The sequence below is a fragment of the Pteropus vampyrus genome, unplaced genomic scaffold (genome assembly GCF_000151845.1).
Source record: "Pteropus vampyrus isolate Shadow unplaced genomic scaffold, Pvam_2.0 Scaffold151, whole genome shotgun sequence".
Taxonomy (NCBI): domain Eukaryota; kingdom Metazoa; phylum Chordata; class Mammalia; order Chiroptera; family Pteropodidae; genus Pteropus; species Pteropus vampyrus.
The window spans coordinates 3,089,856-3,102,649 of NW_011888932.1; the positions used below are offsets into that span (position 1 = coordinate 3,089,856).

Sequence of the window (12,794 nt, forward strand, 5' to 3'; positions counted from 1 at the left end):
AGCAAGATTTGTCATCCCTTCTACATACTTTAATCTGTTGAGGAAAAGTAAACAAAGGTGGTTTCTTTGTGGAGACAGCAGTCACCTTGGTTCTTTAATGACAATGAAATGGGCTAGAATGGGTTCTTAAAGATATTGTTGGGACTCAAGGAGAAAATGGCAACCCATGTGTGTCTTACTTAAGTCTCTGGCATTGTATCAGGCTTCTTCCACCTGGCCACTCATTATCAAGAGCTATTAGCTTTTTCTTCTATACGATATTCTTTTGGTTGGGGGCGGGGGCCAGGTTGCCACAGGGAGATGCAGATTTGTATGCTCATATATGTATGTACATATACATGTTTTTGTTGGAATTTGGAAGAGTGAAAGAATTTTCATTTAGTTTATTTATAAACATTCGTGATGTCAGTCCAAATGAAACATGATGGAAATATGGGCTTTCAAATTACAATTTCCTTATTCGGTTAGTTTTTATAGTGTGTTTAACCTATACAAGTTTAGTTATTTGAGTTTAACCAAGAGTTAAATGCCATTTAAACTCTGGATTCTGTCCACTAACCATTCAGTGAGACCATATTCCAGGAAGAAGCACCTGCTCTTTCCTTGACCAATATACAGCCCCATGTACTTGATCATTTGAACAGTTTCCTTAGCTGAGCATACTTCTATTATTAAAGCCATGTATTTTTCATTCAACACAGTTTAGAACACAAGTCAACCACCGCTTCTGGTTCTCAACCAAAGCAACTGTAGCTTTAATGGATATATTGATAGATGGGCTCTGCAAAGGCAATTTTTTTCAAATAATCATTAGTGAGTTTGGTCTTGTGCACCAGCTTGAGAACCTAACCTCCTCCTACGATGTGATTCCACTCTGAAAAAGTAGATTTGGCATTTACTGTTTGTATGACTAGAGACAAGTTACTTATAGCAAAAGAAGTCATAACGTAAGACAGAGGGATATTTCGGATCTATATCAAGTGATTATTTAAGAAAGTATGTTAAAATAATATATATATATATATATATATATATATATATATATATATGAAGCTCTTATTAGGACATTGCCTGGAACATAAGGGCTCAATAAATGTTATATACTGATATTATTAATAAGTTCCATGACCTCTCTTAGCATCATATGTTCAGCAAAAGTAATAATTCCCATGTTGAACGATACAATGCAAATTAGAGATGATGCGTATAAAATGCTTAGCACTGTAGTTAACAATGTTGAATCCCAAATAAATAGCGGTAATTTTTATCATCGCACTATTCATGCTTTAAATTTCTGGCGTTTTAATAGGTCAGAAGAAAAAAGTTATTTAATAGTCATTCTGTCATAAAGCATTTTCATTTACCTTTGGTTTTCCGAAGTGGTCTGGTTGATCACCTTAGGAGAGGCTTTTCTGACTCCGTGCTCACTTATCAGTTACTCATAGTAAGCGTGCTGTTATCTTTCCATAAACATTCTTAGTGGCCTGAGAATCTAGGTGTTCATTCTTTGGAGAATGATAATGCTGGTAGGGATGATGAAGTAGAGTCAGTGATTAAGGGACTGATCAGATGAGTCTTTGACAGTGAAAATCTCACAAAAGTGCTGCAAGCAATATGGTCTATTGTATTGAGAAGTGTAGGCTTGGTTTGATTTTTCTATGGTAATCTTTACAAGTTGCCATGGTAACAGCATACATTTTTGAAATGCAGGTAAAACTATGAATGTTAGACTTACACTGGCAATACGCATGCTTGTACTTCAGCACATTGATCATATTAGAGCAGATGGCAGTCAAATAGGGGAAGTTTAAAAACAAAATTGTCCCCAGAATCCTGAATTGTATTTTTTACTGAGGCAACCTGTAATATTGTAGAAAGAGCCAGATTTGCATACTGGACTCTATACCGTTAATAAAAGGTGATCAATCTTGTTTGTCTTTTAATCATTCTAAACCTAATTTTTCACTTATAAAATGGGAACTATAATTCCTTCCTGATGTCTTTGCAGGACATTAACTATATCATGTAAACTTGCTTGGGAATGCGAGTGTGGTGCAGATCTAAGGAAGCAGTGTAACCTAACGCTTAGAAGCACTATATATACTTTGGAGTTGAGGACGCTGCGTTTAAATTCCTGCTTCTACTAGTTATTCACTGTGTGACTTGTACCAAATACTCAATCTTCTCAAGCTTCCGTTTCTTAGAAATGATAATCTCGCTTAAGTTTTCTGTGAGAAATAATTGAAATGCTGTATTCAAATGCTTATTACCAGAGTGCCTATAAATTGTGAATATTCAGTAAATGGAAACCATTACTATGATCGTGATGATGGCTATTGTTTAAACACATCACTCTTTCCTGGACAACCATTTAAACTTCTTTTGACTGATACCTCAGCAAAACATTATTTGCTACGAAGCACAAATTTTATATAAGGTAACTGACTCTTAGATTTCTCCCATGGTGGCATTTAAATTACTTCAATAACAATAGGGGCTCTTACTGAGGCAATAGCCTCTCAAAAGTGATCCCACCACGATATGCTCCCCTATCCTATGCCAAACATAGTTTTGACAGCAGAGGTCTGATAGAAATTTCATTATGGGTCATGGTCCCTTTTTCTGGTGGTTCTTTTTTTTTTTTTTTTTGCAGGAGGATGGGATTAGGGTTTGAGGTGATATAAGTTACTATTAATGTTGACAGTAACTGGAAGGGGTCAGTTGTCTACATGGCAAAGCTAATTTCACTCCCAAGTTCCGATGTTCAAAAGAGGATTTTACTTCAGGAAGTTCCTTCTGAGCTTTCCAATTACTATTTTCAAAGTTTTTGTCAACTAACAGTGCCATTTTTCTTTTGGTGTTTTTTTGTTTTTTGTTTTTTTTAGAGAGTTCAGTCAGGTAGATGATGATAATGGTGGACTCTTGAAATGTCCCATGTTGGTCAAACCCTGAAAATTCCCAACCACAAAAGTACAAAATTTCATTAGCCAAGTAACCCAAGTCCTTACAACTGCCCACGAACAGAGATTTAAAAAGAACCTAGGTTCCAAGTGAGAAGGCCATGCTTCTGATATATCTGGCAATTTCTCTCGAGGAATAACAAGTTCACTCTTTCTGTCAAGGACTGAGCTTTAAGCCCTGTTTAATTTTCTTTAGAGTAACTTCTCCTAAAACACCTTCTTGGGTGTTTTCGATATGTTTGGCAGCTTGCTCAATACTGCATACTATCTTATTTTATCCCATTAACAGCTTTATGAAGTACATACTATTATTATTCCTACTTTCAAATGAGAGAACTGAGGCTTAGAAAGGTTAAGTAGCATCCCAGCAGCCATACAGATAGAAACCAGCAGTGCCAGGATTTGACCCCAGATCTGCCTGATTCCAGAGCAAAAAGGTTAGCACCACATGGTACTGGCCACATTTATCTTCCTTGGTGTTCTTTTTTTTTTTTTTTTGAGAGTAGCATTTCAGAAGGTGAAAGAACTGGTCTGAGAACCAGGAGAATCTTGTTCTAGAACATGAGTTGTGCTTTGTTTCTTATAGAAAGAAAACTAGACATTTTTTTTTTACTAAGTTTTTGGTGACCTTACACTAGTCAGTTAACCTTTAGGAGATCTGAATTTCCCTATCTATAAAATGAAGGAAATAATTAAGGGAATTGCTCAGGTTCCTTGTCTAAAGGTTTTTTGTTGTAAGAAATCAGAATGGCCATGCATCCTATGCCCTCCCACCCCCATATTCTTTCCAGGGAATAGTCCAACCGTGGTCTGAGCATCTTTAGTCACGACTAGCCATAGTCCACAGCTGCCCATGTTTGGGGCTGGTCTTATTTAGAAAATTCTACCTTTGGTCTTAATTTTTTCTCCCATAAAATCTCCATATTATGCTAAATCAGTCATTTATTTGATTGTCTTTTATAGGGGTGGAAAGTGCGGAAGATCGGTAGGCATGTATCTCTGACATCATACAATGTCCTTATGCTTGAGCATATCTTTTGTCTTTAAATAAACATATCCTTTGTTGTCTTTGATCTTTTTCACATGAAGTACACAGCTGTCTTCTGGGCATACTGTGGCTGTGATGGGCATTGACTTCACACTTAGATACTTCTACAAAGTTCTGATGGACTTATTACCAGTTTGTAACCAAGATGGTGGCAACAAGATAAGGTAAGCCTTTCAGGGACACCATTTCCTTTCTAGCTGCAAAATACAGAGAAACTGATGTCAGGGATCTCTAGTTGGATGACAACCACATTGTCGTGGTCAGGACCAGAAACCAAGTGTTCTATTAAGACGGTTTTTGTTCTTTTACTTTTCTAAGACTCATGTCATTTATGATTTAGACAAACAGACGTGGCTAGTAACAACAAGAGTTACTGTGACACAGAATTCTCCAAAAGCTCTTGTTTTTTTAGAAGTCAGTAATTAGATGTTTCCCATATCTTGGGTGCTAGAAAGACCAGAGTATAGTCTTGGGTAGTACTTTTGACGTTAATTTAGTTATTAAACCAAAGTCTTTGTGAGATTTTCAGATGCTTGAACTGTTCCTCCTACATTTCCCCAGAAAGAAGTTCATGGAACTAAAAGTCTGCTGCCTGAATTTCAAAAGAACATGTCTGATCAAAGCAAGGACATTCCATTGATTTAATGCAGGCCACTTTTAAAAATAGATTTCTTATTTCAGTCTCATGGCCCATGTTTCATCACTGCTAAATTTCACATTGGCCCTTATGGGGAATTGCAGAATTCACAGCAAACTGTTATGATGGTTATAGAGTAAAAAAGCAGAATGTAGTCTTGATTGGAGCAGTTCTGGCTTTATTTATTTACTGTTTCCATCATATCTATTTTTGTATGTCCTCTGAATGTCACATTTATGTATGTTTACCATTGAAAGAAGAAATTTTATGGTTTACTTAAAGTTTATGCATTTATATTCAAAGCCACTTTCAGAATATCCCTTCTCAGGAAAAAGAATAACCTTCCCACTTATCCTGGCCTAAGAATCTTGGAGTCCATCTTTCTGGGACCTGGTGGTCACATTCTGTATTACAAGGTGACCTCAGAGGCAGGTGTAAATTTCTCACCTTAAACTGTATGCCAGGTGATCCACCACTTCAAGAATAATGTATCTGGACTCAACTACCAACCGTCTTTCATGTTGTCCATGAATATTTATTGAAAACCTGAGATAAATGCAATTTGTTTTAGGACTAGAAAGATCAGTGCTCTCTGAAAGCGTAGAAAAACAGCTTGTATGACTTGAGAGATGTCACTTGTTTTGGTGTAGGTGTTTCATAATGGAGGACAGGGGTTATCTGGTGGCGCATCCAACCCTCATTGACCCCAAAGGACACGCACCTGTGGAACAGCAGCACATCACCCACAAGGTATTTGTTGCAAAGCCAAAAGCTCAGTTTTCCAAAAGCCTGCAGCGTATTAATTACATGACATATGCCTTTTGTTCTGCTTGGTCTCGTTAGGAGCCCCTGGTAGCAAATGATATCCTGAACCATCCCAACTTTGTAAAGAAAAACCTGTGCAACAGCTTCAGTGACAGAACAGTCCAGAGGTTTTATAAATTCAACACTAGCCTTGTGGTAAGTTGTTCCCTTAATAACTCTCATATTCCTTCCCACTGTGTAATAAGAAATGAGATAAAGGTTAATGTCTGACTATTACTCCAAACTGTTTGATTGTCTTAGAATTATATATAATAGGACAGGTCTTTAGTCAAGCTCCCCAGGATGACAGTTGTGGAATATAAAGCCCAGAGTAGAGAAGCAAATGTCTTAAGGTCTCACACTTGGTATTTTGGTTTGGTTTTGTTTGCTTAAAGACTCACTCAATCTCCACCCTTTGAAATGTCTGCGGAAGTCTGTTCCCACACTCTTATATAAATATATGTGGCACCCTGTGTTTCTCTCTTCCTGTCTTCTAGAGATCAGTTAGTCTCCTGAAATTCCTAAAGCCAACTTAGGCCAGTTCTTGGTCATCCACCCTGTTAGATGAGAGTTCGCATATAGATCACCCAAAAGTACTCTTTTTCTTTTAAGTTTAGAATACTCTGTGTGATTTGAGGTACTGTAAATTTGCTTGGATATGGGTAAAGATCTCAAGGATTTTTTTTTATTATTAACTTGTAAAAAATTTTATCTGGGAGAGAACTAAAATGAGTAATGTCAGAACCAACTTTCAAAAAGTTATTTAAAAAAGGTAAGCTTTTAGTTTAGAATTGACATTTATATCACTAAATGTATAATTAAAAATTAATTTTAAAGATGTGTTAGGGTAAATGAAAATCTGAAACTTAATGTCAAAAAAAGCAATTTCCAAAACAATTGTCTGGCGGCATAGAAGAATTTAAAAAATGAATACGTTAATAGGATAGTGTGTTCAAAGCAAGAGAAGTCATTATTACTCTGTTCAGACCCTATGCCATTATGAGAGGTACCCTCTTAAAGGGCACACCGACAAACTTGAGTGTAATCAGAGGGAGGCTGCCAGGCGAGGTTGTCATGTGATTTCTTTACTCTTACTCTATGTATCTTACTTTCTCTGTGTATCTTCTGTCATTTTGTACAATGCAGCTTCAGCAAAGAAAGCCAGACTATTCTGGTAGACATTTTTCAGAAATGTAGATTTTAGTGGAACGTGAATTAGAATAATTTCTTATTGGCCCAAGTTATTTTGAAATGGAATCGGAGCATTCCTGGGTAGTGAAGCTAATAGAATGCTACACCTATATTTTGCTTATATTATAGATGTGGGCATCTTCTCTCTTCCAGAGGAAAATTCATCTAGACCTCTAAGAACCCATTTAGTGCCGTAATTCTCAGAACTAGGCTTATTATTCTCACTGTGCACATATAAGGGATGACTGGCATGGGATTAAATAAGCATGGGGTTAAATAATTGGTCTACTGCATATGACAAACATGCAGAAAGAATGACCATACTCAACATTACAATGCCAGTTTTAAATCTTTAGTTTTCTAATGTGGTAACAAATTTGACAATTGAAGAAACTGGCTTTATCAGTTTCTTGTTATAGAATGAAGAAAAGGACGCATGCTTTGATTGGATTGTTTAAATATGCTGGAAACAGGAAACTGGCCCCTTAAAAGTGCTTACATTTTTGAATAATTTTATTATTCTAGAAAAAAAGAGGTTTGTTATCCAAGGGTGGGGGTTGGGGGGTTCTGGTTGTTTAGGTTTGCCTTTGAAAAAATATCAAACTATTCCTTACCTGAAAGTTGCTTCTTGCATTTATTTTCGTTTTATGATATATTGTGTGTTAAAGCAGAGAGAACAGATTACAAAAACAGCTATGAAAATTTTATCTGTATAAGCATAGATAAAAGGATAATGGGTACATAACTGTTAAATGAGAACTATCTGTGACCAATGATGTTATGAATAATTTTTACCTACTAATTTTTTAACAGTGACTATGTATTACTTTTGTAATCAGAAGTTTTGTTGTAAGCTATTTTCAGCAGATGATTGAAGAGCTGAGTCGTCACATTGTTGTCACTTTTGACACCTTGGTTGTCCACAGGGGGATTTGACGAACCTTGTGCATGGCAGCCACTGTTCTAAATACAGACTGGCGAGGATCCCGGGAACCAATGCGTTTGTCGGCATTGTCAATGAAACATGCGACTCTCTTGCCTTCTGTGCTTGTAGCATGGTGGACCGGCTCTGTCTCAACTGTCACCGGTAAAAATGCAATGGATCATAATCTCTGTTTACCATGCTGTTGAACATTTTAACTGATGCCAGTCATTCTGAAGTGACATCTGCAAAATAAACATGAAGTGCTGGGTATGTCCCTGAGAAAAGGGAAGTCCCGATTACGGAAGCATTTGGAGCTGTGTTGTTTGTAGCATCCTTGTCTAAAGAACAATGGACTGAGACCAATTATGTATTTAAGCTTCTGGTCATAATTTCTTTTTTACCGTCCCTTTTAACTAGCTCAAGTTTTCTTGATTTTGCTTCCCCTGGTACATGTATAATATTATAGTTTGTTATTGACCCTCTGCATAGTAACTTTCTTTTTGCTTTTCAGAATGGAACAAAACGAATGTGAATGTCCCTGTGAATGCCCTCTAGAGGTTAATGAGTGTACTGGCAACCTCACCAATGCAGAGAACAGGTAAAAAATATATATATACTATACACACACATGGAGTCTTATTTATAGATTTGTTTAGGGTTAGGGCATAAAAAGATGATTCATTCTACTAATGTAACTGTTCAGTGAGCCAGATTTAAAGCTCCATAGTTTCTTAAAATGAAATCCACTTTCAGGTTTAAATTTAAATGCTGTGAAAGTATTAACAGTGTATGTGCTACGTACAAAAAAATATGAGACTATTACAAGCATTAACTGAATGCTTACCATGCGTCAGATACTTTATGCACATTAAATCACTTAGTTTTCTAATTAACCCTGTGATAAGTATATGAGTACCTTTCACACACATACATGCTCACACATAACAGCATTATTTATATTAGCGACAAATTTTAAGACTAATTAAATAAATTGTAGTAAGTCCCTTCTCTAGAACTTGAAAGAATTTTGGATGTATACCATATATATACTAGTACAGTTGACCCTTGAACAAAGTGGGGGTTGGTGCTGACCCCCCGTGTAGTCAAAAATCTGTGTGTAACTCTGACTCCCCCAAAACTTAATTGTCCCTTGGTGTCTGCAGGGGATTGGTTCTAGGACCTCCTGCAGATACAAAAATCCACAAATGTTCAAGTGCCCTAAATAAAATGGCATAGATCGATGCTTATAGTCAGCCCTCCGCATCTGCAGACTCTCAGCTGTGGATCAAAAACAGTACAGGTATTTATTGAAAAAAAAAATTTGCGTAGGTGGACCCACGCAGTTCAAACCCATGTTGTTCGATGGTCAACTATATATGTTTGTATAGGCATAGAAAAAAATGTCTAAAAGGACCCTCATTAAACTGTTAACAGTGGTTACCTCTGAAAAGTAAGATTTAGAATGGTGAGTGAGAGGAGAAAACATCCACTTTTGATTGTATATATATATTCCCATTTTGTTGAATATTTATGATTTCCTAATTTTTAAAATATTATTTCTATTGCACATAAAGGTGAACACATTGAAGCTCAGAATAGTTAAGTGATTGGCTCAAGGTTTTATATAAGCAGGTAGCAAAGCTAGCATTCAAATCCAGTTGTGTCTGACACCGTAGGGGCCAGGGGCATGATGAGCTTGGCATGTACGTGGTCCTAACCTCCAGACTTGCTCTTGAATAGAAACCCAAGCTGCGAGGTCCATCAGGAGCCAGTGACATACACAGCTATTGACCCTGGCCTGCAAGATGCTCTTCACCAGTGTGTCAACAGCAGGTGCAGTCAGAGGATGGAAAGTGGGTAAGCAGTGCCCAGTGTTTATTTTATGTCAACATGATGGGTTTGGAAGCAGCACTTAAAGAACAGTGGCCAGCAGCCTCACTGAGATTTTCCAACTGATATTTATTTCTATTCTTGATGTTTTAGAAAGTACTATTTTTCAGATCCGAAACTGATCTCATAAGCCTTTTATCCACCAAGTTTAAGGTTGTCCAGTTTTTACTTGTTACAGCTACTTGGCATTTGTACCATATGTTAGGAGCTTCATCTGTGGGTGGGAGAGTTATCCTTGAAATAAAATGTGAAAATAAATGTGTGAGGGCACATGGCATGAAGAAGCAAGAGCAAAGGGCAGGAACTCATGGGCTCCAGAACCAGAACCTGGCAGTAAGGCTCTCTGTGTGATACATTGATGCTTATCAGTTTTCTTTCTTAGAATGTGATATACTTCATGGTAGTTTTGAGAACCAAAAACTATATGTCCCCTGCTCCCTCCTCGTCCTACCTAGGGTGTTTGGGAGTAGAGATCATGAGAATAGTGGCTGTGGTAGCCTAAAGCTTAAGGGGTAGGAGTGGAGTGATTCATTTATTGTAGCTGCAGGTTGCCATTTGCTTAAACAGTTAGCGGGTAGAAGGAGCCGTCAGTTCTACTTTTGGTGTATATTTTGGTAATGGAATGGTAGGGCATCAAATAAATTGAGATGTTATACAGGAACCCAAAGTCAATTCAATTTGAGAAGCACTGCATATAGTCTCTTAGAGAGTCATAGTGCACTTAACATATTAAAAGTTCTAAGAAATTGACGGCGAGAAAATCTAACATCTGATATTGCCCAAAATTATTTCATTGATTTTTTTTTCTACACTTAGGGGATGTTAGGCCAAAGTCTAACAAACCTTGGAGCCATTTGGTCTTTTAAGATGATTTTGAATAATCCTGCACTCATCCATGATGTGTGGATTTCATGGTTTGATTCACAGCGAACATTTTTATTTCTCTCATTTCCAAGTTGTTGAGGGACATAAAGCAGCTATCCCCTGGCAGACTATTGCTATTCTCATTTTGTAAGGAAAGGAAACTAATGTGCAAGGAGACACACACAGCACCAGTAGGTAATGGAACGCTTGAGAGCTGCCTGATGCCCAAGCCCACACGCTCTCCCCAGCCCGACATTGCCTTCTGGGACACTCAGCATTGTCTTTCTGGCAGGGACTGTTTTGGTGTGCTGGATTGTGAATGGTGCATGGTGGACAGCGATGGAAAGACTCACCTGGACAAATCCTACTGTGCACCCCAGAAAGAATGCTTTGGGGGGATTGTGGGAGCCAAAAGTCCCTACGTTGATGACATGGGAGCAATAGGTATGTTTGTTGGGAACCCATAAAGATTTTTGGGTAATTCTTGAATATACATTTTCCTGCCTCAATACCAGAACAGAAATCCTAAAGTGATCCTCTACTTCCCTGATTCCTTTGCCAGTAGTTTTTAATTACAAAATCAAGGCAGATAATTACCTTCAAAGCTGGCTAGATATTCTGTGCTGAGTGAACAGCCATCTGCCCTGCCAAATTTTGCAAGCCTGGAATTCATTCCCATAATGCTTGTTTTGAGAAATATCAGGCCTGATTTCCACATGTCTGAACTCTAGAGTTTGTTTGAATGTGAATTCCAGCTGACAGAAGGGCTAATGATGGCAGAGTAACCATTGCACATCTATTTCCTGCTGAAACCTTCCCCCACAGCTTCTGCAAAGGCAGAAATCTTGTGGCTGCAAATCATTGTTTAGGGCCTTGGGGTCATCAGAAGCCAGAGCTCCCCACTGCTGCTGGAGTGGCTTAGGGTGGGGGACAGGGACACGGTAGGGAAGAACCCCTCTGGGGTCAGGCCCTAGACCCGCATCCCTCAATGAGGTTTTCTCGGTGTCTTTCTGGAGTTAGCACAAACCCCTAAAGCTTAGCTGGTAGCTTAGCAAATATTTAAATCTTTAGTTAACACCTTGTTTTTTAACATCTCCGTACATTAGCCTGTCCGTAGAAGAAAAGCTCATGTATGAAGAAAGGTTCTGAGCTCACATATTACTACTGAACCACGTTAGGACATAGTAGAAGTGACCTTGCTCTAAGAAGACACTTTATATGCCCACTTGCAGTTTTCTGTCTAAAAAGTCCGAATGATGTTAAAGGGAACCCATAAGCTTTGAATGTGATCTTTTTAGCACATAGTGATTGAACCTGGTGCCATTTATTTTAGTGAAACCAGACACATGACTCCCAGAGAGTGGGGTCACATCACCCTCACCTCTCTACTAGGTGACTTCTCTTCCTAGAATCCCACACCCCAGGGAGCTCGGCTCTCAGCACTGGGCACTGCAAACTTAAGTCATTCTCATCTACTCGCTTGTTTTATCAGATCTTGCCGATTGTGTTCTTGCTCTGCTGAATAGCCAGCATTTAATTTGAGAACCAGGATTAAACAAAGCCACTGCTCCCACATTCTTGTGGGTCTTCTTTGAGGAATTCAAAGCTTAAAGCAGCTGCTCTTATCATCGCCAAACCCCTTCTTGCTCTATTCCTTCCCCTCTCACCCCCAACCCCACCTCCTACCACGCTTAGGAAATCTTTAGAAGGAATATCTGTTTATTTTCATGAAGGTGATGAGGTGGTGACACTGAATATGATTAAAAGTGCCCCTGTGGGCCCTGTGGCTGGAGGTATCATGGGATGCATCATGGTCCTGGTCCTTGCTGTGTATGCCTACCGCCACCAGATTCATCGCCGGAGTCATCAGCATATGTCTCCTCTTGCTGCCCAAGGTGAGCTCAAAATGAATCCCACAGCTCCTCCAGGAGGCAGCTGCCTTCCTTAGGTCTTTCCAAGACTGGAAGGACAGTGGCCAATTGTGTAAGCCTCTCAACAATTATAAGAACAGTGCTGCATTTTCAGCTTCTGAGGAGTAGACTCAGAAGTCCCAAAAGCCTGCTTTCCTTCTTTAGTCTCTTTTGATTCCCCCCCAAAAAATCCCCGGACCCTCTCTCTCCTTACACAGCTTTCACCTGCCGCAGCCTGCCTCTGGGCTAGGCCAGCCAGGGGAGCTGGAAGGCTGAGAGGGAAATTTTGTTCTTCACTCAGCTCAGATGTGTTGCCTTTGCTGTTCCAGAAAGATTCGCAAACCAAAAATACCCCAGGTCACTATTGGCAAGAACATGAATCGTTCTACTGCAGCTGTTATTACAGATTGTAAATGAACACACATTCCTAGGAATAGTCACATCTCTTAAAACAGGAGCAGTAAATGAAGCCAGGTACAAAATGATTAATCCGTAATCACGACTTCCATACCAAGAGTTAAATGTGGAAGCTGTGTTCCTTTGAAAGGGAAAAAAACCCATTTAA

At 38.7% G+C, this 12,794-nt stretch overlaps 1 protein-coding gene across 1 annotated transcript in view; it reads left to right on the forward strand.

Annotated features, from left to right (window-relative positions):
* CACHD1 (cache domain containing 1) overlaps positions 1 to 12,794 on the forward strand; it is a 213,431-nt gene that overhangs the window by 190,044 nt on the left and 10,593 nt on the right. Inside the window, exons 17-24 of the mRNA XM_011369568.2 lie at positions 4,050 to 4,172; positions 5,296 to 5,395; positions 5,489 to 5,605; positions 7,567 to 7,727; positions 8,077 to 8,163; positions 9,306 to 9,422; positions 10,612 to 10,763; positions 12,053 to 12,214. Coding sequence (XP_011367870.1) covers positions 4,050 to 4,172; positions 5,296 to 5,395; positions 5,489 to 5,605; positions 7,567 to 7,727; positions 8,077 to 8,163; positions 9,306 to 9,422; positions 10,612 to 10,763; positions 12,053 to 12,214 — 1,019 coding nt within the window. The remainder of the gene's footprint in view (positions 1 to 4,049; positions 4,173 to 5,295; positions 5,396 to 5,488; positions 5,606 to 7,566; positions 7,728 to 8,076; positions 8,164 to 9,305; positions 9,423 to 10,611; positions 10,764 to 12,052; positions 12,215 to 12,794) is intronic.